Raw genomic sequence first — 25,812 nt, 5'->3', positions numbered from 1 at the left:
GGCCAATTACTAACTACGCAGACATCTCAGACTCAAACACACACCCATCCAAACCAACACAGCAACCCACCCAAGAAGAAATGGACATGGACACAGACCTCGAGGCAACAACTAAAACCAAAAACACCAAAACCATCCCAGATACCGACCGCAAACTCCGAAGCTGGACTAAAGAAAAGGACAAACTCAACCTAGTCACCAAGCCACTCAAGGCAAAAGATAAATCCGAAAAAACAAAAACTACAAACCTAGCGTGACTATCCAACAACACCCTTCCTAGCCAAATATACAACGAAGAAGAACTCTAAATAATAACAATAGTATTAACATTCATTTTAAGCCCCTTAGTAGAAAATACCATCACTAGTATGCAACTTAAAACGAGGGGGAACGTTGTGAGTTGCTGCGGAGACCGCAACTCTACAGTTATACCCGATACTAAGTCAGTATGGCTCTCCTCCGGCAGACGCCGCTAATATTAAACGACACGAAAAAGAGTGCGTGCGAGAGAGACAGAAAATCAGTCTGAGCGTGACGTCGGGCGCTGCGTAGCCACTGCAAATTGATTTGTTCCTATTGGCTATAAAAATGATCTGATCTGATCTGATCCAGATTCAGCAATCTGATAGATATGGTCATTATCTATGATTCTGCGTTTTTAGTTTTCTCGAATGTGCAATATTGTGGATGCAACAGATTTTCGTCCTTTGTGGGGGCGGAAAGGGGTGGGGCGAAATTCTGAGATATACGTTTTATAGTGAGATCTAACAGAAGTGCGGATACCAAATTTGGTTACTCTAGCCTTAATAGTCTCTGAGATTTGTGGATGCCCTAGATTTTCGTCCTTTGCGGGGGCGGAAGGGGGTGTGGCGAAATTTGGACACGAAACGGTCAAGGTCCGATATCACAGGAGTGTGGATACCAAATTTGGTTGCTCTGGCTTTTATAGGTTCTGAGATCCTTGAACTCATATTTTGCAATTGGCAAAACCGACCATGAAACCTGTGTGTTAGAGAGAGACAGAGCGAGAAAGAATGAAATTGTTTTCTTGATTCTGGCTATAATAATTATACGATCTGGTTGAGATCTTACATTCTAAAACATATAGTCATCCTCTACGATTCTGCGTTTTTGGTTTTATCGTATCTTTAAAAATGTGGATGCCACAGATTTTCGTCCTTTGTGGGGGCGGAAGTGGGCGGGGCGAAGTTTTGAAATATTTTTGTAGCAGTGACATATCACAGAAGTCTGGATACAAAACATCGTTGCTCTAGCTCTTATAGTCTTTGAGCACTAGGCACTGAAGGGGACGGACAGACGGACAGACAGACATGGCTCAATCGACTCGGCTATTGATGCTGATCAAGAATATATATACTTTATGGGGTCGGAAACGATTCCTTCTGGACGTTACACACATCCACTTTTACCATAAATCTAATATACCCCAATACTCATTTTGAGTATCGGGTATAACGAGGGGGAACGTTGTGTGTTGCTGCGGACACCGCAACTCTACGGTTATACCCGATACTAAGTCAGTATGGCTCTCCTCCGGCAGACGCCGCTAATATTAAACGACACGACAAAGAGTGCGTGCGAGAGAGACAGAAAATCAGTCTGAGCGTGACGTCGGGCGCTGTGTAGCCACTGCAAATTGATTTGTTCCTATTGGCTATAAAAATGATCTGATCTGATCTGATCCAGATTCAGCAATCTGATAGATATGGTCATTATCTATGATTCTGCGTTTTTAGTCTTCTCGAATGTGCAATATTGTGGATGCAACAGATTTTCGTCCTTTGTGTGGGCGGAAGGGGGTGGGGTGAAATTTTGAGATACACGTTTTATGGTAAGATCTAACAGGAGTGCGGATACCAAATTTGGTTACTCTAGCTTTTGTAGTCTCTGAGATCTAGGCGCTAATGTTTGTCTAGGCGCTCATTTTTAGTATCGGGTATAAAAAGCAAATGCCAAATTCAAAAGAGCAATCAGGGAAGCTAAACAGAAATCGATTCTTGATTTCACAGCCCAAATACACCCTACCTCTGACACATCCTCAACATGGTCTAACATCAGACGACTATGCGGACTTTACCCTGTCAAAAACATTCACAATATCTTTAACCCCCACACCCAAACAGACACAACCAACCAAACCGAAATAGCCAACTCCTTCGCCCACACGTGGTCAGAAGAAGCTCATGACCGTAATTTCTCCCCAACATTCCGTTCGAACAAATCCCAAACAGACTCTCTTATTAACTATACCCCAACTCCATCAGCACTAGAAATCGAAAAGGACATTACATTCATAGAATTCTCATCAGCTCTGTACTCCCTGAAAGGCCACACCCCCGGCCTCGACCGAGTCTCATACTCCATGATAAAAAACGCACCCCCCACCCTCAAAATCAGAATAATAAACCACTTTAACAAAATACTCGACTCATACATCCCACAATCGCTCAAACTCAGCCTAGTCCTCCCGATCCTAAAACCACAAAAACCACTAACAGACATAAAATCCTACAGACCCATATCACTTAATTCATGCCTAGCCAAAACGCTCGATAAGATAGTGGCAAAAAGGTTGTGGTGGTTTGTTTTGAACAACAAATTAATTCACAACAGCCAACTAGGTTTTAAAAGAGGCAAATCGGTAATAGATAGTCTACTCTACGTAGACCACCTAGCTACCAGAGCCATCGCCCTAAAAAAACATCTCACCTTAATATCCCTTGACTTCACCAAAGCTTTCGACAAAATAGGAATCCACTCCATCATCCAACAACTAAAAAAATGGAAAGTAGGTCCACGAATATTACAATACGTCATAAACTTCATGTCAAAAAGGAAAATCCTGGTGAAAAGTGGCTCGAACCTCTCGAACACCATCCCACTCCCCAACGGCATACCCCAAGGCATACCCATCTCAGTTATCCTTTTTCTTATAGCGTACAACCCCCTCTCCGAAATCTTATCCTCTCACAAGCAGATCAAATTCAGTGCATACGCCGACGACTTCCTCCTTATCATCCAACACAGCAAAAGGAAAAGCCCCACAACCGACATCCAAACAATCCTCAACCAAATAAACAGCTGGTGCACTCAGTCAGGTGCAGACCTATCCAAAGACAAAAGCCAACTTCTACACATATGTCGCAAGCATAACTGCAAACCTAAATTCATTACTGGCAACACATCCATCAACCAAAACAACTCACTCAGACTACTAGGCCTCACACTTAACTCTAGATACAACTGGAACTCACATATCAATAAACTCAAAATAGACCTTGCCAAGCCACTGGGCATTATCAAACACCTCTCGTCCTTAAAATACAACTGCCACACCTCATCACTTGTACAAATTATCAAATCTCTAATCATATCCAAAGTCGACTTCTGCCTCCCCATATACGGTTACGCACCAAAAAGCCAGCTTAACCGCCTGAAATCTACGATTAACGCAGCAACAAGAGCCGCCCTGGGTGCATTCCGCACCATACCCACTAACAACCTTCTATCCGAAGCCAACCTACTCACCTTGGAAAACAAGCGAGATTTTCTAACTGGCAAAATATTTAAAAACCTCATCCACGCTAAAGACACCCCCCTAAACTCACTCCCAAAAAACCAAAAAAAAAAAACACCTACTGCTTAGCACGATTGACAGAGCCAAACAAATATCCCAGAATAACCTCATACCGTTCTCCTCGATTAAAACCTCCAACACCAATAAATTCAACATGACAACCATCCTTAAGCCAACCAACATCACCCTACCCAAACACGATAAAAACACCACCCCCCCAATAGTCTTCCACCAACTCTTCCACTCCATCAAATCCAACCTCCACCAACACACCTTCCTATACACAGACGGGTCCAAAGCAGCAGGCATTACCAGCTATGAGCTATGCAATGAGACATCAACCAAAAAATCCGGACTACTTCCACAGTACTCCTCAGTCCTTTCCAGCGAAATCATAGCTATCCACGAAGCCATTCTACTAAGCCGCAACAAACGCGGAAGATACGCTATCTGCACTGATTCACTCTCCTCTATATCCGCAATTACCAATCCCAACAATTCCTCGTACTACCCCACCACAATCCGTAACCTCGTCACCAAACTTTTCACAAAAATAACAATTATATGGATACCTAGCCACATTGGCATAAAAGGGAACGAAATTGCTGACACCGCAGCCAAAACTACCTCCAAACTACCCCTCATATATACCCCCAATCATAATTCTAACGACATCTCACTATACCTTAAGAAAATCCTCATATCTAAACAAACAGACCTCCTCACTAAGACTTCCCCCTGGTACCAACAAGTTATCAACCTATCTTCCACTCATCCTCCCCCCAAAAACCTAAACAACCTTAACAGAAGACACCAAGTCATCCTAAATAGATTGAGACTAGGGCACACAAGATTCACCAATGCCCACTACATGGATAAAACATCCTCCAACGCATGCCCACTGTGCCACAACCCAACCATAGACATAAGACACATACTATACACATGCCCCGCCCTCTCTCTTCAAAGATCCTCAATATTCCATAACACCGACCCCATACAATACATCTCCAACCCTAACACCAAAAACGCAAAAATAATCCTTAACTATCTAGACCAATCTAAAATCATTCACTACATATAACCTCATAAACAATCATCCCTGTACATATACACATACACAATTAGTATTTTAGATAATAATTCCTCCACAACATATAATAACGTATAGAACCAACCCTGTACATATGTATATAAGTACATACATCCTCAAACGTATAATAATACTATAGTGAGCTTAAGGCCTCAGCAGCTATAGCCCCATACCCTGTTAGTACCTAGTTTTAACTATTTATTAGCTTTATATAATAATAAAAATAATAAAAACTAGGTGGCCAAGGTAGCAAAAATGTGTATTTGGAGATAAGATTACATTTTAAGTGACTTCAAGGGGGAACACATTATCAATCGTATTGCTATCATCTTGATATTTTTCTTCATCGGTCTCTTTCCCAGTGGTAACACTAGATTGGTCGTTTTTCTCTCCAGTATGATTAGGTTCTTTGTAGGTCTTGGAGAACTATGACATTGAAATTTTAACAGGGAACGTAGTTTTATGGCAAAGACTTGACCATTCCGTATGCGCACGCATATGAGCCTGAGCCTGAGTCCCGTCTTGGGCAAAGGTCTCAGTGCAGTAAGGACAGTTAAACGGTAGCTCTGCCGTGCGAGTGTGAGTTCGTATGTGAATTTTGAGATATGCTCGTGAAATAAAGGCATCCAGACATTGTGGGCATTGATATGGCTGCTCCCCCGTGTGGGTACGGGTATGTTCTCGCAGATTTAATTTTTTTTCAAAGACCTCAGGGCACTGCGTACACTTGAATGGACTCTCTCCAGTGTGCGTGCGGAAGTGTGCCTTGAGATGTTGGTTTTGAACAAACGTTTTTGGGCATTCGGTGCATTGATACGTTCGGTTATCTGTGTGCGTAACCATGTGTCTTATAAGATTGGATTTTTTTGAGAATTTTTTGAAGCACTGAGAGCATTGGTGGCGTCTGTCACCTTTGTGGGAGCGTCTGTGACAGGCACGATTTACGAGATGTTTAAACGACATCGGGCAGTAAGAACACTTATAAGGTCGCTCCTCCATGTGGACCCGGCTGTGTACGACGAGCTTGGATTTCTGTTTAAAAGACTTCGAACAGTGAGCGCATTGGTATGGTCGCTCATTTTTGTGAGTACAGATGTGATTCAAGAGAGTTGCGGATTGAGAGAATGACTTCGAGCAGTGTGGACACGTGTACGGTCCGCTGAGTACACTGAGATGGGGCTCTCTTGGAGTGAATTTTGGTTTACAATTATCACTATTATTGCTATCATCTTGATGTTTCAATTGCTCAGTTCGGTCATCAGAATGTAGCCAATCCTCGTCTTGTTTCTTGTCCTTGTCCATGAGCGTGAAAAATAATGTATGGTTCTGCTCACAGGTGGACTTAAGATTGAAGGCACTAATAGCATCCTCCAGGCAAGGCGGACATATGTTTTCTGGTAGCGAATCCCCTCGCTTAACCACGTACCCGGTGCACTGCGCTATCATGTCACCAATGCACATGTCCATTGTGGGTCTTTCGTCAAAAATGTTCCTGAATTCTCCGGACGTTCCCACGCAAACTCTGCATATTTCCTCCATCGTCCTGCAAGCAAATGAATGTTAATAAACAAACTACAAAAATGCACATACAATTGAGTGCATATCAAACCCACAAGCAACCAAATCGTGAAAGTGTCGGTGCTCCAAAATAATCTGTTTTGCGAAAATAAATGAACAAAATGTTATGGTTTAGACACTAGTTATCGGATTTATCAATGTGGGTACTCCTGTAATTACATTTAAACTCTGGCCTGTTTTATGCGGGCTCCGGTTTCAGCCAAAACGTTTCGTTATCGTTTCTAGGTGCTCCCCTTTTCAAACGTTGTTGTCGTCGATATGTTTCATTTTATCATCGTTTCTGGCAAACAAAAACAGCTGACCGATCTGGTGGTTTCGTAAATGTATAGCGTGATAAAATGCCTCCTTTTTTTTTTTTTGAAAAAAATGATTTTAGAGTGAACGGGATTTGAAAATATCAAAGCATCTCAGATGCGACACCCGTGTATTTAACATGTCTGACGAACTGAGAATAGCAGCATGCAAGTTTAAAAGTTAAGTGCGAATGGTAATACTTTTAGATTTGTGAGTCATTACGGATCGAAAAACATACTTTTAAAAACAAACATACTCAAAGCTAATATGTTGCATTTACATTTTGAAGCCCCAATTCTGTTACAAGCACAATTTGGACTGTTACGCGAGCATTTGTGCTGTTATGCGCAGACATTTTTTTTGCTGACGTTCCGAGAACCGAATCGGGATACGACAGCTTTTAGCGCCGCGTTATTCTTTTTTGTTCCGGTTATTAACCGGCCTTCGAGAAAACCGAATCAAGTTTATGTGGTAGTCTAGTCTTTATTCTAACGACGATTAACCGAAGTCGAGTAACCGGCCCTATATGATTTATAAGTTACAGTAAAGAGGATAGCGGAAATAATTGAACTTAAAGATGTTCTCCAATAGGAGCAATCATATCTTCCAGAGTTCTTACTGATATGTTCTCGAAGCGATGAGTAAGACATACATAGGTGTCTTTGGTATCCAAAAGTCTATGAGCAATGGTGGCACTTATAAGGACGCTCCCCCGTATGTGTGCGGAGCGTACTTTGAGTACACTTTGAGTCATTTTAATTGACATTGAGCAGTGGTGGAATCGTCCCGTGTTGCGTACGAATGTGTTTTTTAAAAGTAGATTCCTGCGTGAAGGTTTTTGAGCAGTGATAGCATTGGTAGGGTCGTTCTCCTGTGTGCGTACGGATGTGTTCCTTGAGGTGGTATTTTTGTATAAAAGACCTTGTACATTCGGTGCATTTGTAGGGTCTTTCACCCGTGTGCGTACGGATGTGCATATTAAGACTGCGTACTTGTGAGAAGGTTTTTGGGCAGTGGGAGCATTTGTAGGGTCTTTCTCCTGTGTGGGAGAGTAAGTGTGACCTAAGATGGGAGAGCTGTTTAAACGCCACCGCGCATTTAGAACACTTATACGGTCGCTCCCCCGTGTGAGTGCGGCTGTGTACGATGAGCTGGGCTTTCAGTTTAAATGACTTCGAACAGTGGGCGCAGTAGAATGATCGCTCATCTGTGTGAGTACGGATGTGATTCCGGAGAATTCTGGATTGAGAGAATGACTTCGCGCAGTGTGGACACGTGTACGGTCGCTCCCCAGTGTGGCTATGGCTGTGTTCACTGAGGTGGTATTTTCTTTGAAAGGATTTTGGACAGACGGAGCATTTGAAGACTCGTTTACAATTATCACTGTTATTTCTATCATCTTGATGTTTCGATTGCTCAGCTCGGTCATCTGAATGTAGCGAATCCTCGTCTTGTTCCTTGTCCTCCTCTGTCAGCGCGAAAAAGAGTTTATGGCTCTGCTCGTAGGTGGTCTTAAGATTGAAGGCACTCATAGCATCCTCCAGGCAAGGCGAACATATGTTTGCTGGTAGCGAATCCCCTCGCTTAACCACGTACCCGGTGCATTGCGATATCATGTCACCAATGCACATATCCATTGTTGGTCTTTCGTCAAAAATGTTCCTAAATTCTCCGGACGTTCCCATGCAAACTCTGCATATTTCATCCATTGTCCTGCAAGAAAATTCAGGTTAATAAATAGTGTAAAGAAATGTACATACAATTGAGTGCATATCAAACCCACAAGGAACCAAATCGTCAAGTTGTCGGAGCTCCAAATAATCTGTTTTTGTTTTGCGAAAATGAACGAAATGTTATGGTTTGGACACTAGTTATCGGATTTATCAATGTGGGTATTCCCGTAATTACATTTACACTTTGAACTGATTTGCATATCAATTTTAATCAATTTAATGTAAAGCCTTCCATGGAAAAATTTTCTGTTATATATTAACTATTTTAGCAGACTTTTTTGCCAATTTAACTGGAAAACATCGGTGGTTCTGGTGCGAAAAATCACAAAACATCGATGTAACCAACAGACCGTTCTATCGATATTTTGTCCAGCTCTATAATCAACAGGCTATTGACAAAGTCGCAGGCGCTGCGACTGTGATTAGCCAGATTCCGTCGACTATATAGTTAATATACTAACGCACTGCACAGATGTGCAGTCTGTTGGCCTCGTCGCTCAGATGCCGCACACCCGTCGTCACATAGTGACGCACTCGCAGGTAGATCTTTGGCCCCGCCGCATACTTCTCCAGCTGGCGGCTCAGCGATCGCTCCAGATCGATCCATTTATACTCATCCTCCTTTCCACGGACGAGGTAACGCAGTCCAAAGAACTCTGGCTGCTGGATGAGCAGACGCTGGCAGACATTGTCCAAGCACTCCTGGCCCTTGCTCTCCGAACTGATCGTGCAATCGACGGTACTGGAGGTGTCTAAAAAAATAACCAGAGAGAGAAAGAGAGAGAGAGGGGTTCGGCGATTAAAAACGTGCTCGGAAAAATATACAAAAATGCTTGCCTCTATGGGCCTGGCCCACAGCACGCGCAAATATGTTAATACTTTTGGACCCGAAGGAGGAGCCGACGATGTTTTTGATGACCCAACGTCGCCTACCGTGTCGTTTCGAGCGTCTCTTCTATTCCTTATACTATTCGTATACTAACAAAGGGAAACCACTCCCCACGGTCTATCTCCCGTGCACCGATGGGTCGCTGCAGTTCCTTGGGGGCTTACTTCTCACATCGGGGCAGGTCGCTGCCGCACCGGAGGTTCCCTCCTTACAATTTTTTTTAAAAAAGAGTATGTGTTGTTCCAAACAGCTCCGAGCCAAGAATGACTACTCCAAGTAGATGCGGCATGACATCCCAATCCAATATACTTACGTTTCTATGGAGATACTTCGTATCAAGTAATATCAGTTGCATACCGTTTGGGTGCTTTAAATGCTGTTGATGTCTGGAATCGCAGTGGGTACACCAGATGGGTCGAATATCTCTCCAGTATGAGCAGTTATGTGTTCGTTGAGATGGTCTTTTTCTTTGTGTCTTTCAAGACGGGCTTTTCTTATAAAAGACTTTGGGCATTCGGTGCATTGGTACGGTCGTTTATCTGTGTGCGTATGCATGTGTCTTCTAAGATTGGATTCTTCTGAGAAGGCTTTTGAGCATTGGGCGCATTGGTGGGGTCTTTCACCTGTGTGGGAGCGTATGTGCATTCGAAGATGGGAGTGTTGTTTAAACGACATCCAGCAGTCAGAGCACTTATACGGTCGATCTCCCGTGTGAACACGGATGTGTATTTGGAGATGGGATTGTATCTTAAATGACTTCGAGCAGTGAGAGCATTTGTGGGGTCCCTCCACTTCAAGTGGCTTCGATTGGGTCTCTTCTCCAGTGGAAACACTAGATATGTCGTTTTTCTCCCCAGTGTGAACCCGTATGTGACTGCTGAGATGGGCCTTTTGTTTGTAGGACTTGGAGCATTGAGAGCACTGGTAGGGTCGATCATCTGAGTGCGTACGGATGTGTCTTTCAAAGAGATATTTTTGTATAAAAGACTTTGAGCATTCGCTGCATTGGTAGGGTCCTTCACCCATGTGCGTACGGAGGTGGGTCCTCAGGTTATCTTCCAAGCTGAACCATTCGGTGCAGTGGGGACATGGGTAAGGTCGTTCGTGTTCATCCGTATGCGAACGCATATGAGCCTGGAGAATCCCTACTTGGGCAAAGGTCTCAGAGCAGTGAGAACACTTATACGGTAGCTCTGCATTGCGAGTGTGAGTTCGTATGTGAATTTTGAGATACGCTCGAGCAAGAAAGGTTTTTAGACATTGTGGACATTGATAAGGCTGCTCCCCCGTGTGGGTACGGGTATGTTCTCGAAGATTTGCATTTTTTTGAAAAGACTTAGGGCACTGCCTACACTTGAATGGTCGCTCCCCAGTGTGCGTGCGGATGTGTTCCTTGAGATGGTAGATTTGTACAAACGATTTTGGGCATTCGGTGCATTTGTAGGGTCTTTCACCCGTGTGCGTACGAATGTGCATATTAAGATTGGGTACTTGGGTAAAGGTTTTTGGGCAGTGAGAGCATTTGTAGGGTCTTTCTCCTGTGTGGGAGCGTATGTGTGAGGTAAGATGGGCGAGTTGTTTAAACGACAAAGCGCAGTAAGAACACTTATAAGGTCGCTCCCCTGTGTGAGTACGGCTGTGTCCGACGAGATGGGATTTCAGTTTAAATGACTTGGAACAGTGGGCGCATTGGAATGGTCGTTCATCTGTGTGAGTACGGATGTGATTCCGGAGAGTTCCAGATTGAGAGAAAGACTTCGAGCAGTGTGGACACGTGTACGGTCGCTCCCCAGTGTGGCTATGGCTGTGTTCACTGAGGTGGGATTTTCTTGGAAAGGATTTTGGACAGACGGAGCATTTAAAGAGTCGTTCACAATTATCAATGGTATTGCTATCATCTTGACGTTCCGATTGCTCAGTTCGGTTAACTGAATGTAGCCAATCCTCCTTATCCTTGTCCATCAGCGTGAAAAAGAATGTATGGTTCTGCTCACAGGTGGACTTAAGATTGAAGGCACTAATAGCATCCTCCAGGCAAGGCGGACATATGTTTTCTGGTAGCGAATCCCCTCGCTTAACCACGTACCCGGTGCATTGCGATATCATGTCACCAATGCACATATCCATTGTTGGTCTTTCGTCAAAAATGTTCCTAAATTCTCCGGACGTTCCCATGCAAACTCTGCATATTTCATCCATTGTCCTGCAAGAAAATTCAGGTTAATAAATAGTGTAAAGAAATGTACATACAATTGAGTGCATATCAAACCCACAAGCAACCAAATCGTGAAAGTGTCGGTGCTCCAAAATAATCTGTTTTGCGAAAATAAATGAAATGTTATGGTTTAGACACCAGCTATCGGATTTATCAATGTGGGTACTCCTGTAATTACATTTAGACTCTGTACTGGTTTGCACATCACTTTTAATAAATTTAATGTAGTCAATTGTAGCAGACTCTTTTGTCAATTGAGCCGGAAAACATGGATGGTTCTGCCCTGATTCATGCAGACTTCGGTTTCAGCCAAAACGTTTTTTTCATCGTTTTTAGGTGATCCCCTTTTCAAGAATTGTTGGCAAACAAAAACAGCTGACCGACCTGGTTATTTAGTAAATATATGTAAAGCATGTTGAAAATAGGTTTTTATATTTTAATTGTTTTGAAACAAAGCGACGTCAGAAGTTGCGCGATTTAAGAATATCGAGACATCTTAGATGAAATACCTGTGTATTTGAAATCTCTGACAAACTGTGAGTAGCAGCATGAAAATTTAAAAAACATCGACAAACCTACTTTCAAAATGATTTTGAAAAAAGTTTAACCTCAAAGTTAATATGTTGCACTTGCATTTTGATGTCCGATAAACGAATCACCCTGTTATTCTTTTTTTCCGGTTATTAATCAGCCTTCGAGAAAATCGAATCAAGTTTATGTGGTAGTCTAGTCTTTATTCTAACGACAATTAACCGGCACCTTAACCCGAAGTCGAGAAACCGGCCCTAAATGATTTAAAAGTTACAGTAAAGAAGATAGCGGAAAACATTGAACTTAAAGATGTTGTTTTCCACTAGGAGCAATCGTATCTACCAGAGTTCTCTACTGATGTGATCTCGAAGAGTGCCGGAATAGCAAGCTTGTCGTTTCTGCTGTAAGACATACATATGTAGGTGTCTTTGGTAGCTTTGCTATTGTTTTTATATCCAAAAGTCTTTGAGCAATGGGTGCACTTATAAGGACGCTTAGTTTGACATTTTATTTAAATGACGTTGAGCAGTGAGAAAATTGGTCGGCTAATCACTCGTGCTGCGTACGAATGTGTTTTCTAAAAGTAGATTCCTGCGTGAAGGTTTTTGAGCAGTGATTGCATTGGTAGGGTCGTTCTCCTGTGTGCGTACGGATGTGTTCCTTGAGATGGTATTTTTGTATAAAAGACCTTGAGCATTCAGTGCATTTGTAGGGTTTTTCACCCGTGTGCGTACGAATGTGCACATTAAGATTGGTTACTTGTGTGAATGTTTTTGGGCAGTGAGAGCATTTGTAGGGTCTTTCTCCTGTGTGGGAGAATACGTGTGAGGTGAGATGGGCGAGTTGTTTGAATGATACCGCGCAGTGAGAACACTTGTACGGTCGCACCCCCGTGTGAGTACGGCTGTGTCCGATGAGCTGGGCTTTCAGTTTAAATGACTTCGAACAGTGGGCGCAGTAGAATGATCGCTCATCTGTGTGAGTACGGATGTGATTCCGGAGAATTCTGGATTGAGAGAATGACTTCGCGCAGTGTGGACACGTGTACGGTCGCTCCCCAGTGTGGCTATGGCTGTGTTCACTGAGGTGGTATTTTCTTTGAAAGGATTTTGGACAGACGGAGCATTTGAAGACTCGTTTACAATTATCACTGTTATTTCTATCATCTTGATGTTTCGATTGCTCAGCTCGGTCATCTGAATGTAGCGAATCCTCGTCTTGTTCCTTGTCCTCCTCTGTCAGCGCGAAAAAGAGTTTATGGCTCTGCTCGTAGGTGGTCTTAAGATTGAAGGCACTCATAGCATCCTCCAGGCAAGGCGGACATATGTTTTCTGGTAGCGAATCCCCTCGCTTAACCACGTACCCGGTGCACTGCGATATCATGTCACCAATGCACATATCCATTGTTGGTCTTTCGTCAAAAATGTTCCTAAATTCTCCGGACGTTCCCATGCAAACTCTGCATATTTCATCCATTGTCCTGCAAGAAAATTCAGGTTAATAAATAGTGTAAAGAAATGTACATACAATTGAGTGCATATCAAACCCACAAGGAACCAAATCGTCAAGTTGTCGGAGCTCCAAATAATCTGTTTTTGTTTTGCGAAAATGAACGAAATGTTATGGTTTGGACACTAGTTATCGGATTTATCAATGTGGGTATTCCCGTAATTACATTTACACTTTGAACTGATTTGCATATCAATTTTAATCAATTTAATGTAAAGCCTTCCATGGAAAAATTTTCTGTTATATATTAACTATTTTAGCAGACTTTTTTGCCAATTTAACTGGAAAACATCGGTGGTTCTGGTGCGAAAAATCACAAAACATCGATGTAACCAACAGACCGTTCTATCGATATTTTGTCCCGCTCTATAATCAACAGGCTATTGACAAAGTCGCAGGCGCTGCGACTGTGATTAGCCAGATTCCGTCGACTATATAGTTCATATACTAACGCACTGCACCGATGTGTGTATAAGTAACGTACATATATAGAAATACATATATGCGCGCTGCTGCCGTCGCCGTCGTCGTCGTCGTGGCTTCCACTTTAACTAAATAAAACAAATTAAGCGCTGGCCGCGCAGTCGTTGTCGTCGTCTACTTCGCGGTGCATGTAAAACAGCCAGCGAGAAAACGTGTACAGAAGCACACTAAAGAGTGAAAGAAGAAAACAGGAAGAGGCGCATCTGTAAATCCGATCGTGTGTATAATCATTACAACCTCACATCCGTTGCACGGTAAGAAATGAGTTTTCAACCATTGCCCCACCCGAACGGGGCAATTTTTGGGGCCAATGCCAGGCCACGCGCAGCCGAAATCCATTAATTAATTGATATTTTATACACGCCATGAGCGCCGTCGCATTGATGGTCAAGGTTACAACGCAGCACACACACACACCCAAGAGTGTGTTTCTTTTGAGTGCGAGTGAAGCAAATGGCCCGAGAAGTTGGAGAGAAAGAGAGTTTAAAGTTCAGTACCTGTTGCTTCTATCGCTCTCTCTCCCTCTATCGGACATCTGTTGCCCAAAATCTGTTACTAGTTCGTTCTCGCTCTGACGCGCGCTGCCCAGCCAGGCTTACACGCTCTCTCTGGCTCTGACCCTCTCGCTCTGGTGCACTGTACGGTCTCTGGCGCTTGGAATATCGCGTGTAATTCTCTTTAATAACTTTTTTATTACGACTTTAATATTTTTGTCGGTTGTGCTATTATTCTACATGATCAATTCCATCTTGATTGAATATAATTACGTAATCGTAGAGGCGTAACATTTCCCTCTTGTCAGCTGTCGCCATTGAGAAAAACAGCTGTAGATAAGATTTACATACGTTCCTCAGGGATGTGCTACAGTGTGTGCCCGATAGATGTAATACGTACTGATAGCGAATATCTCTTTAGGGTCGAGAGATTTTTTATCATAGAAAAAGTCTACACGTCGAAAAGATACCGACTTATCGCCTGTTGATGCTGATAAAAAATGTATCATAACACTTATGCTAATCGTATGCTAATAATATAATAAAATTGCAAGACATTTCTGTTGGAGTCTCAGCTATCTGCCAGCTTAGTCACAGACCTTTCAAACAAGCAAACTAATTACACTTGATTAAGGTCTCAAGCGATTCGAAAATCGTATGGAAAGTTCCTTGCTCTGCTAATAACATAATATATGAATTTTGACATACTTTGAGGCCATTTTCAGCTCTGAACAGGCGTTAATTAGACTGCACTTGACATTGAAATTAAAAGGGCTAATTGGAGGAGGCCAGATATGGGTCATATCTTTCTTAATTTACATATAATATGGCATTCATTTTGGTGCATATACCTTTTTCTAGGGAATTAAATTAACTCTAAATGTGACTAAAAATTTGCTCCTGATAAGACGCCGATCCACTTGTTTTTTATATGTATGCTAAAAATTGCCAAGTCATGCTTACTGAACAAGTTTTCTGTGACGATCGGAATATAGCATCGTGTAGGTGTCGGAACCGATCTGATCCGAATTGAAGTTCGGTTACGTGCCCGAACAAATTGCGACTGTCATTCTGGCTAAGGGATTTTCTCGCCTACGAAGCAAAAGATTCCGTGCAATGCTTTCTCACCATTATCGCGTGAATACTTTGGTCAGTATTTGTAGCTACCAACTACTACTACTACTTACTAGTAAAAGCCTGTGTAGCGTTAGTATTGCATTTGTTTTTACTGTAGAATGACTCAATTACTATTGTGTGGGCAAGTGACGATTTGATTGACTTCTGTTTGTTGGGATAATAAGCACAACTATTTGGCCATGACTCAAACTAAATTGTGTGGAAATGGCGTTAAAGAGCCAATTAGCATGGAACATAATGCATTTCAGCTTAAATTATTGTGGAATTTTCACTTTACAGCTAGAATAGAATCTCTTAAATGTATTTCTGCTGCTCAAAATTGTGTGCACACAGTCTTTAAATAGTTCTGATTGCATCCCCTGCCAGAAGAGTATTTTTACGCGCTCTCCGTGGAAAAATAAATTGATTGGCACGTGTACGAGTCAGCTACACATCTTGTTTTTATTCAGTAATATGATTGATTGATTTAGTATTATAGTATATATAGTATTTACATATAGTATGTATCATTAATGTGCTATTTTGTTCTAAGCTTCAAGTCAATTCAAGTCCCGATTTGAATCAGGATAGAATAAAGTATGATTTATTATTAACCCTAGCTCTAATGCGATTTGCTTGCCCATGGTTTCTCCTCTTCTCTTCCTGGCTATCTTATCTTATTCTCCAGTTAATACCCTATCTTCCGTTCAGGCCTAAGAATGGCTTTCTTCTTTATCTTCAGGTCTCATCTTTAGGTTGTAATACTCATTCTCTGCTGCTGATTTTATTTATTATTATTCATATATTCATTGATTCTTACAGGGTATATTCTTTACCATCTTCACTTTCTTCGCATCTAAATTGCTAATTGTGTCTGAATGACCCTTAAAGAGTTCTGTTATTCCCGCTTTCTTCTGTGAGACGGATGTTATTCTGGGCGTTAAATTATAGCCAGCTGTTTTCCAAACAATCTTCACTTTCATTCAACAAAATAAACCACATTCTCATCTCAAATGAAGGTCTTGTTATCTTCTGAAGTATTTCTCTTTTCCAAAAACCCCTTTATTCATTCCACTTATATTCCTGATATCGTCACACTTTGTCTTTTGAAGTCTGACCTATAAAAATCCAGCAGTTTGCCTACACTTGCCGCTTGGATTTTGCTTCATTGTGATTGAAGCCACAAGCACCTTTCGAATACACCAAATCAGAAGCTCGGAATCGGATGGTGACTGTGACGACGACGACGACGGCACTACTATTCCCTGCCTGATTTGCATGTGGCACCGCATCGGCTAATCGCCAGCAGGGGTTTGACTGTCTGTCTGGCACATGTTTAATATTTATTTTTTTGCCATTTGCTGACCACAGCAACAAGAACAACGAGAACTGTACGCTGTACGCGTCAAAGTATTACGCGCTCCGGCTGGGCTGTTTCGCTTCTCTATGCAAAGTAGAGGAATACACGTCGTATACGCGACGTACACACACGTACGCCCCGACTGGTGGCTGGCGGCGCATTAGTAACATTAAAGTATTAAGTCAATTCTGAATTCAAGGTGCCCAGCACTTGAGGTTTTACGTCCACTTCTACGACAGCGACTGCACAACATGCTCGAAATATAATACTATATACAAAAGATCGGGTCAAATCGGGTCAAACTTCGACTTCAGCTGCAATATAAATATACGGAAACATGTAGGGAAATGTGTCTTAAACGTTTTTTCGATTTATTTTCGAGCTTAAGAAGCGGAAAGTGTTACAGCAAGGGAGATACTTCCTAGATGGGGTTGATAGTTTATAGATAGTATGAATGATTTCTGAAGGGATAAATGCTTTATAAAAGAAGTTTGAACGATTTAAAGTTGATAAATGATAAATATAACAGTATAAAAGTATCTTTACAGAGGTTTTGAAAGTAGGTAAAAGATATCTATATCAATCTTCTTTATAATAGTGGCAAAAACACACCTCTTTCACGATGTTCGGGTGTTTCGCAAGGCATTGTACATATTACAAACAAAAATTAATATAGCTTGACATCACGGAAATCTTCAATCTAAGATTGTTTCCCCTATCTCGCACAGTCTCTTAAGATACAGGTCTCTGTGGAGACAAACAAACGGACATGTTTTGAACATAAACCACTTTATAAGGTCGTAAATGTTTGGCAAAGTTTCGATTGCAAGAAACATTTGTTGTTTTCATCATATCAACACTTCGGTTCGGTTCGCTTCGCCTCGCTTTCCTCACGGGCTTTTGGCCCCGTCCGATAAGCGTTTTGTGAATAAAACCTGTTGCTGGCCAACAAACAGTTAACAGTTCTCTGTTTAGCGTCGCGTGCGACTGTCGCTCTCTACGTATCGCCAAATGAAATTAGTATTTTTTTAATTGCAATAACTGCAAATTGTTTAAGACGTGCGGCAGTGCCACAATAAAAGTAGAAAACAACAAAAAAAAAACAGGTACAAAATAATATTCAAGGTGCAATCGATTAAAATCGCGATACGTTTTCAATGTCGATCGAAACAACAGAAAGAGATAGCTGGAGGAGATACAGAGAGAGACAGAGGGAGAGAGAGTACCGTTAAAACAAGTGCGGAAGCAAGTACCGTTAGATGCAAAGCAGCTGACAGTCAGCCAGCCTGTAGAATGGAATCGCTTCATTCCGATCAATTGTGGGTCTGTGTGTGTGTGGCTGTCTCTATTCCGATGTGTGGTGTGTGTGTGTGTGTTTAGTGTTTCGCGGGTTACGTGGCATACATTAAAATGCGTGTCCAAAGTACGGCACAGGCATAGGCAGATGCAAATCGAAACCACAACAAATGTTATGCAAAGCGAACTAAAACCCCGCGACGATACGATACGCAGAACAGCAGAGCAGAGCAAAAAACTAAACTAAACGCCATGAATGTTGTGCCCTTTTTGCAGTCGAACTTGTGTCACCCAAATGGCTAGTGAGCAGACAATGAAGGGAGCAGCCGCTGAGGCCGTGGCTGCCGGAGACGAACCCTTTCTGGGACTCCTCGATGTGGCACTGCTTGCGGTCCTGATTGGAGGAGCAGCCTTTTACTTTCTGAGAAGCCGCAAGAAGGAGGAGGAGCCCACTCGCAGCTATTCCATACAGTGAGTATCTAGAGGATTCTCCATTCACAAATTCAATTCTAATCCTCTCTTGATTGCAGACCCACAACAGTATGCACCACCAGTGCTGCCGATAATTCGTTCATCAAGAAGCTCAAGGCCTCGGGACGCAGTCTCGTCGTCTTCTATGGCTCTCAGACCGGCACTGGCGAGGAGTTTGCCGGCCGTCTGGCCAAGGAGGGCATTCGCTATCGTCTCAAGGGCATGGTTGCCGATCCCGAGGAGTGTGATATGGAGGAGCTGCTGCAGCTGAAGGACATCTCCAACTCCCTGGCTGTGTTCTGCCTGGCCACCTACGGCGAGGGCGATCCCACGGACAATGCCATGGAGTTTTACGAGTGGATAACAAATGGCGATGTCGATCTATCTGGTCTTAATTATGCGGTGAGTACTGATAAAAACAGAACCCCGTTCGGTGCTATCTAAACAAACGCCGATTACATGAGTCTGCTGTCTGGCCTTTAAACGGGGCCAAATATCAACGCTGTCGGCGGCTGAGCTTATCGAACAGTGCCCTATTGATAAGGAGGCACCACCAACAGCTCCTACAGCCCCCAACTACTGTTTTTGGTGTCTATTTTCGTTCGTTTGTGTTGTTTTTTTTCGCGGGTTTCCACGTGTGTCCGCCGAGTATTTTGTTTGTTGTTGATATCCCCGATACAAAGCGGTTGTAATGCTCTTACCAGATGATGTGTCAAGCTTTGTTTTAAGCTGCTAAACTTGTTTGCTCAATGATTATCGCAGTGCGTTTCTTAGTTATCCGTGCGAGTGAATCATCTAATTACATAAGGAAGTGCGACTTTTCTTTACCTTGATTGATTCTACTCCTTAATCGAATGTGTAATGCCCATTTTGGGGCTAATTTTAGGCTAAATATATTTCGAACTGAATTTTTATTACTTCCAAAACATCTTTATACCAAAATTCCTATACTTTTTCCATGAGCACGGCTCTTAAAAAATGAGAATATTAAATTCTGTTATTCAGTATGAGCACTGAACTTTGAATTACCTTACTGAAACGCACTGTATCTATCACTATCAAGCCCCCTTTTTTTCAAGATTACACTTCCCACAAGAATTTCTTTTGTATGGCGATTAAAGTCTAGCCTGTCTTTAGCTATAAAATAATACAGTACGTGTGAGATTATGCTTTGTCTTGAAATAACTTATCAGTTAACGCCCGGTTTCACAAAACATTCTAATCTAAATTTAAATCCGACTACAACCGCCAACTTGTTATCGATGCTCATAAACTCGTTATCGTTGCTCAGTGTAGATGGCGCTAGTTCATTATGCCATAGCAAATAGCTTTTGTAAGTGAGCAGTTTTTCGGGCATATTTAGTACATTTCTGCACACAATGTGCTCGCAAGCCACCGCCGTCCACCACTTACGTTGTTTGTTTAAAATTTGAATTAAATGGGGAATAATAGATAATGTAACGCCCCACACCCACCTGTTGATCCGATCATCATGCTAAACACGTTGGCTGCCGTTTCCGCTTGTGGCCTTGGCACGTGCCGGCCCCAGAGGCTGCGAACTTTGCGCGGCCTAATTTATAGTTTATGTAATAAAACAAAAAGGCTTCACAGACAGACGCAATATGCGGTAATACCTAATCGCCTAAGTACATACACAGATCGTACGTAATGCCACACACACTGTCTATAATTGCCCGTGTTTTACTTTGCGACCTTAGGTCTTTGGACTGGGAAACAAAACGTACGAGCACTACAACAAGGTGGCCATCTATGTGGACAAGCGGCTGGAGGAACTCGGCGCCAATCGGGTCTTCGAACTGGGACTGGGCGATGATGATGCCAAGTAAGTTCTAGCCTGAGCCAAGGTCCTTTTATGGCCATACTCACTCACCAATTTTCCCTTCCAGCATTGAGGATGACTTTATCACATGGAAGGATCGCTTCTGGCCAGCCGTTTGCGATAACTTTGGCATTGAGGGCGGCGGCGAGGAGGTGCTGATACGCCAGTACCGTCTGCTGGAACAGCCTGATGTCCAGCCCGATAGGATCTACACGGGAGAGATTGCCCGCCTGCACTCGATGCAGAACCAGCGGCCACCCTTCGATGCCAAGAATCCCTTCCTGGCGCCCATCAAGGTCAATCGGGAGCTGCACAAGGGCGGCGGACGGTCGTGCATGCACATCGAGCTGAGCATCGATGGCTCCAAGATGCGCTACGATGCCGGTGATCATGTGGCCATGTATCCCATAAACGACAAGAGCCTCGTGGAGAAGCTGGGACAGCTTTGCAATGCCGATCTGGATACGGTGTTCTCTCTGATCAACACAGACACGGACAGCAGCAAGAAGCATCCATTCCCCTGCCCTACCACCTATCGCACGGCCCTGACCCACTACCTGGAGATCACTGCCATTCCACGCACCCACATTCTCAAGGAATTGGCGGAATACTGCACAGATGAGAAGGAAAAGGAGCTGCTGCGCAGCATGGCCTCCATTAGTCCGGAGGGCAAGGAAAAGTACCAGAGCTGGATCCAGGATGCCTGTCGCAATGTGGTCCACATTTTGGAGGATATCAAGTCCTGCAGGCCGCCAATCGATCACGTCTGCGAGCTGCTGCCGCGCCTGCAGCCACGCTACTACTCCATCTCATCGTCGGCCAAGCTGCATCCGACCGACGTCCATGTGACGGCTGTTCTGGTCGAGTACAAAACGCCCACGGGCCGTACCAACAAGGGTGTGGCCACTACCTACCTGAAGAACAAGGTGCCGAACGGCAGCGAGGAGGTGAAGGTGCCCGTCTTCATCCGGAAATCGCAGTTTAGACTGCCCACGAAGCCAGAGACTCCTATTATCATGGTGGGACCGGGCACGGGATTGGCTCCCTTCCGCGGCTTCATCCAGGAGCGACAGTTCCTGCGCGATGAGGGCAAGACTGTGGGCGAGTCGGTGCTCTATTTCGGCTGCCGCAAGCGCAGCGAGGACTACATCTACGAGTCCGAGCTGGAGGAATGGGTCAAGAAGGGCACGCTCAATCTCAAGGCGGCCTTCTCCCGAGACTCCGATAAGAAGGTCTATGTGCAGCATCTGCTGGAGCAGGATGCGGATCTGATATGGAATGCGATTGGCGAGAACAAGGGACACTTTTACATATGCGGGTGAGTTTGGTGCTAAGGGAACCCGTTTAAACTGACTTTTGACCTTTCATTTGTTCCCCCCATCTATTTGCAGTGACGCCAAGAACATGGCCGTGGACGTTAGGAACATTTTAGTGAAAATTTTGTCCACCAAGGGTAACATGAGCGAGGCCGACGCCGTGCAGTATATCAAGAAGATGGAGGCCCAGAAGCGCTACTCCGCCGATGTCTGGAGCTAATCGGAGAGATTGATAGAGAGAGAGAGAGAGTCTTTTCTTTCTACAAAGCAAACATAGAGTCGAAACACGCATAGAAAATCAAATGGAAACCATCATAGGCCACACGATAAGCTTAAAGTTGTCTAGTTCGTTAAGCGTAAATAGGCGTAATAATTTTTGGTTTGGGAACTCCTTCTGCGGTTCAACAAACAGTGAATGAGTAATGATTATGTATATGTAAATCTAGTTTAAATGATTATAATCCGATGTGGAAATTGTGTAATGATGATGCATGAGCACGAGCGTAATCAAGTTATTGTTGTAAGTAGTTTTTGTATGTGTGTGCTATTATTAATTTAAAACACATTTTTACAAGCATTTTATATTGTATTCTCTTGGTGATTTCAATACAAATACGAGACATGTTGTGCAATTTTATCAATGACACTGAAATTGTATTTTCACAAATAAACAAATAAAAAACAAGTCAAAAAATAAAAAAAATGATTTTAAACCGTCTGTTTAAAATGCGATATCATATGATCGGTAAGTCAGAGCTGCATTCACATAGAACAAGCCAGTTAAGTAGAAAATTGATTCATCAGTCGTATAAAACTTTGTGGGCATGTCTATATATTCCATCTAGCTAGTAATATTTAACGGAATCTCTAATTTGAGGAATATGGTTTGGTTTTCAATCCTTGACGGAGAACGATAAACCTATTATAAGCCAACCGAAAATAACAAAAATTAAATAAATTTTAGCGCAGTTCAGGTGAAAGTTACGTTTTTATTTTTAAGTTCCGATGAAAGATGGCATGAATATACAAGAATTTACAATCGTTAATAATTTCAGCCCTTTACCTGAAGTAGATGAACTATTTAAATAGAGGGGGCTGAAGTGGACTAAGTTCGTTTTATCATCATAACGAGACGCTATATTGTTGTTGAGGAGCAAAAACAGCAATCGCCGTAGCAAGAAAATAAGTCAAGTATTTAAAACAAGCCAGTCAAGTAGAAAATTAATATATTATTGGATAAAATTATGTGGGCAGGGCTGAGAGTTCTATCTAGCTAGTAATATTCAGCGGAATATCAAAAACGAGGAATATGTATAATAGAACAGTAGTCAGTCAGTCAATAGTCAGTATATTTACGGTATATTGAGGGTCACACTAAATAAGAACTGGCGTTCACACTGAAAAAACGGTAAATGCAAATTTGGAGGGAAAACAAACACAAAAAGTTTAAACATTGGAAGTGAAGTGCAAAAAATGATATTTAAAGTGTTTCAAGTACAATTTAAGATAAGCGCAATCGTCTAAACGTATTTTGTAACAAGTAAGTGCTAGAATTAGTTTAATCCAAGACCCCAGCCCGCTCGAAATGAGGCAAAGTGTAGCGCAAAGTCTCCCGCAGACGCTGGGACTCGAACATTTGTCTGACCTTCTGCTTGGCGAAGTTTGCGTCCGTGAAGTTCTCCAGATTGTTGTCGGCTGTTTGGGACTTGTCCTGGCTGACGGTGGGGAATATGCCATAGCTGGCAAAGAAGCCGTAGCACTCGCGACGGTGCACCTCCTCCAGTATTTGCTCGTAGCTGGGCACCGGGATGCCCAGGTCCAGGTTCAGCAGCGTCTCCGAGAGGCGCGTGTGGTAGGTGCGCAGCAGCATGGGCCGCTTGTGCCGCAGCACCTCCAGGCTAAGGCTGGTGTAGAAGAAGTAGTTCAGATCGATGCCCGGGCTGCCCCAGATGCTCAGCTGGAAGTCAATGAAGATCAGGTCCTGGGGTCGTTTGCCGTTGTCGTATTTGAAAAGCAGGTTGTTGACCCACAGGTCGCCGTGGTTGAGCACCCTGATCTCCTTGGCCTGCAGCGCCTGGGCGCGCACCAGATTTGACCGTTGGTTCTTCATGTACTTGCCAATCTTTTCGGCAATGCGCTCGTAGCCAGGCCAGGAGCTCACCACGGTGTGCAGCTCTTCTCCGTTGTCCGCAAAGAAGCGCATCAGCATGCCATCGTCCTTGGCCAGGCCGTTGGGGGACAGCATGCCATCGCTATAGGCCTCAAAGATTTGCGGATCCAGGACGGCCAGAGCCATGGAGGTGGCATGGAACTCGGCCAGACGTTCCATAACCAAGCGGCAGTGCTCCTCATTTAGGCCCGATTCGCGGGAGGCCATCACAAAGCCGGAATGGCCAAGATCCTCAAACACCAGTGTGTTTTCCGGCTGCTTAAGGCACTGAAAGAGCCTGCAAAAGCGGAATAAGATACGGAATTTGCCTTGTTCTGATCTGCTTACTTGGGTCCAAAGCGCCGCTTGCATTTCATGAGCAGCTCCAGGCGGGGCAGCACATCGTGATACGTGACCTTCTCCTTCAAGTACACCTGCAGATCCTCAATGAACTCCACCGACTCCACGCGCGGTATGCTCTTCACAATGAACATCATGTGCTGGTCCGCCTGGCCGGGCAGCCGGTACACCACCTTTGTCCGATAGATCTGACTGCAGTAGTTCTCGCCGGTGCTGCTGCCCATGCGAATGTGGATGCTCAGCAGCTGGACCCCCCTGGCCGTCCGCAGGGCCGTCTCCAGAACCTCCTCAAAGAAGGCCACATCCAGATGCTTGGGCGGAGCGGCCACTTCCGCATCATACTCAATGCTGCACATTTTGTGATCGTTTGAAAAGCTCTGAGATAGGGCCCCTCTATTTTATATACGACAGAGACACAGTCCCAGCTACTGTTTCCACTGTTTCTGCTTCCAATTCCCAATTAATTATAGTTATATGCTTTTTTACATGGGAGTATAAATTCTCTTAATAGGCGACAACTTGTTTAATTTTCGATATGCTCAAACACGCAACACTCGCGAAACCCGCAGGCGGCCTTTTTCATTCGGTTTTGGGTAGTAATTCGATTTCCTGAATTCAGTTTTCGTTAAACAGCAGCTTTTTAGCATCACCCTCGCTCTGAGCGATTGCTGGCTATAGCTTTCATTCGGACTGATTGACAGACGACGATTATCTTATCAAGCCTCGGAGCTGCGTATTTGAATTATATTAATCGGTATTATAGCGTTCTGTATATGCTTTATATTATATATATGGGGAGCGCCCTATAGATAAATGCCTGCACGAATTAAAACCGATTCATTTTATACGTATTCTCTGAATTACAACTCTCGGTAGAGGAGTATCATCAAGTCTATTATTTGTATTCCCTAAATATTTGATTAGACCCTTTCTTTTTACTATGGAAACTATACAGAAGAACCCCGATAAAGGTTATCTTTTATTTTAATAATAATATTTATTATAACATTATTTTATTGAGTTTGTAGATAATATTAAAATTAATAAAGTACAGCGCTAGCATCATGGCCTACGCTTCAGGTGGAATCTATTGGAGTGTTGAGGAGTGTACACTCGTTTTTTAGGAGTAATCTTAAAAATATAATTTCTGTGATCTATTATTCATTAAAAGGGGAAATTAGGCTGTATTTCAGCCATTTAATAACGTTTCTTTAACACTTATGGCAGAGAAAGATTTTTCTAAAATTAAAATTAAAATTTTATTTGAAAATTGCATATTTTATAAATTTTTTGCTACAATTCCCCCTTTTAGAGGGAGTACAAATTCATAACTATTTAAGGATTGTCTATTTTTAGAAATAAATATGCAAATTTATTGGTAATTATCCCCCCATGGGAACCATGTGAAAATCTGTTGATTATATTTTTAAGTAATAACCAAATTTCTATATTTCTTATAATTTATAAATTTGTTGCCATTATCTTGT

General features: G+C 43.0%; 7 protein-coding genes across 11 annotated transcripts in view; 2 read left to right on the top strand and 5 right to left on the bottom strand.

Annotated features, from left to right (window-relative positions):
- Positions 1-4,925: 4,925 nt before the first annotated feature.
- On the bottom strand, positions 4,926-11,538 carry LOC108161855 (zinc finger protein 239-like). Of its 3 annotated transcripts, none has more exons than XM_033393281.1 (3): positions 11,459-11,538; positions 11,164-11,388; positions 4,926-6,009 (listed from the first exon to the last, which is right to left on the bottom strand). In XM_033393281.1, the coding sequence occupies exons 2-3, from the start codon at positions 11,382-11,384 to the stop codon at positions 5,118-5,120; spliced, it is 1,113 nt and encodes a 370-aa protein (XP_033249172.1). In that variant the 5' UTR covers positions 11,385-11,388; positions 11,459-11,538; the 3' UTR covers positions 4,926-5,117. The 3 variants fall into 3 exon arrangements, with proteins under 3 accessions (XP_033249172.1, XP_033249171.1, XP_017151713.1); XM_033393280.1 differs by lacking the exons at positions 11,164-11,388; positions 11,459-11,538 and adding exons at positions 6,305-6,344; positions 6,429-6,536 and having other exon boundaries at positions 4,926-6,234; XM_017296224.2 differs by lacking the exons at positions 11,164-11,388; positions 11,459-11,538 and adding an exon at positions 6,305-6,408 and having other exon boundaries at positions 4,926-6,234.
- Positions 7,027-8,434, bottom strand: LOC117188829 (zinc finger protein 180-like). Its single transcript, XM_033393282.1, has 2 exons — positions 8,347-8,434; positions 7,027-8,276 (listed from the first exon to the last, which is right to left on the bottom strand). Exon 2 carries the CDS (start codon positions 8,270-8,272, stop codon positions 7,319-7,321), a length of 954 nt encoding a protein of 317 aa, XP_033249173.1. The 5' UTR covers positions 8,273-8,276; positions 8,347-8,434; the 3' UTR covers positions 7,027-7,318.
- Positions 8,487-11,157, bottom strand: LOC108161854 (gastrula zinc finger protein XlCGF57.1-like). 2 transcript variants are annotated; one of them, XR_004472876.1, is made up of 2 exons: positions 9,499-11,157; positions 8,487-9,048 (listed from the first exon to the last, which is right to left on the bottom strand). XR_004472876.1 is itself a non-coding variant. In XM_033393278.1 (2 exons), the coding sequence occupies exon 1, from the start codon at positions 11,145-11,147 to the stop codon at positions 9,555-9,557; it is 1,593 nt and encodes a 530-aa protein (XP_033249169.1). In that variant the 5' UTR covers positions 11,148-11,157; the 3' UTR covers positions 8,487-9,048; positions 9,543-9,554. The 2 variants fall into 2 exon arrangements, 1 of the variants encoding a protein (XP_033249169.1); XM_033393278.1 differs by having other exon boundaries at positions 9,543-11,157.
- A 575-nt stretch (positions 11,539-12,113) lies between the features above and the next one.
- Positions 12,114-13,746, bottom strand: LOC108163065 (zinc finger protein 180-like). Its single transcript, XM_017298139.2, has 2 exons — positions 13,482-13,746; positions 12,114-13,411 (listed from the first exon to the last, which is right to left on the bottom strand). Exon 2 carries the CDS (start codon positions 13,405-13,407, stop codon positions 12,481-12,483), a length of 927 nt encoding a protein of 308 aa, XP_017153628.2. The 5' UTR covers positions 13,408-13,411; positions 13,482-13,746; the 3' UTR covers positions 12,114-12,480.
- A 277-nt stretch (positions 13,747-14,023) lies between these two features.
- Positions 14,024-22,510, top strand: LOC108163064 (NADPH--cytochrome P450 reductase). 2 transcript variants are annotated; one of them, XM_017298137.2, is made up of 6 exons: positions 14,024-14,177; positions 18,466-18,660; positions 18,720-19,062; positions 20,379-20,503; positions 20,568-21,818; positions 21,892-22,510. In XM_017298137.2, the coding sequence occupies exons 2-6, from the start codon at positions 18,485-18,487 to the stop codon at positions 22,034-22,036; spliced, it is 2,040 nt and encodes a 679-aa protein (XP_017153626.1). In that variant the 5' UTR covers positions 14,024-14,177; positions 18,466-18,484; the 3' UTR covers positions 22,037-22,510. The 2 variants fall into 2 exon arrangements, with proteins under 2 accessions (XP_017153626.1, XP_017153627.1); XM_017298138.2 differs by lacking the exons at positions 14,024-14,177; positions 18,466-18,660; positions 18,720-19,062 and adding an exon at positions 20,138-20,287.
- A 716-nt stretch (positions 22,511-23,226) lies between these two features.
- LOC108161351 (nucleolar protein dao-5) overlaps positions 23,227-25,812 on the top strand; it is a 72,193-nt gene continuing 69,607 nt past the window's right edge. Inside the window, exon 1 of the mRNA XM_017295592.2 lies at positions 23,227-23,356. The gene's annotated coding sequence lies outside the window, so the exon portion shown is untranslated. The remainder of the gene's footprint in view (positions 23,357-25,812) is intronic.
- On the bottom strand, positions 23,277-24,944 carry LOC108161362. The gene is made up of 2 exons (XM_017295604.2): positions 24,314-24,944; positions 23,277-24,263 (listed from the first exon to the last, which is right to left on the bottom strand). The coding sequence occupies exons 1-2, from the start codon at positions 24,679-24,681 to the stop codon at positions 23,375-23,377; spliced, it is 1,257 nt and encodes a 418-aa protein (XP_017151093.1). The 5' UTR covers positions 24,682-24,944; the 3' UTR covers positions 23,277-23,374.

This window comes from Drosophila miranda, chromosome 4 (genome assembly GCF_003369915.1).
Source record: "Drosophila miranda strain MSH22 chromosome 4, D.miranda_PacBio2.1, whole genome shotgun sequence".
In the NCBI taxonomy this organism is placed as follows: Eukaryota; Metazoa; Arthropoda; class Insecta; order Diptera; family Drosophilidae; genus Drosophila; species Drosophila miranda.
This window is presented reverse-complemented; position numbering and strand designations above follow the sequence as displayed.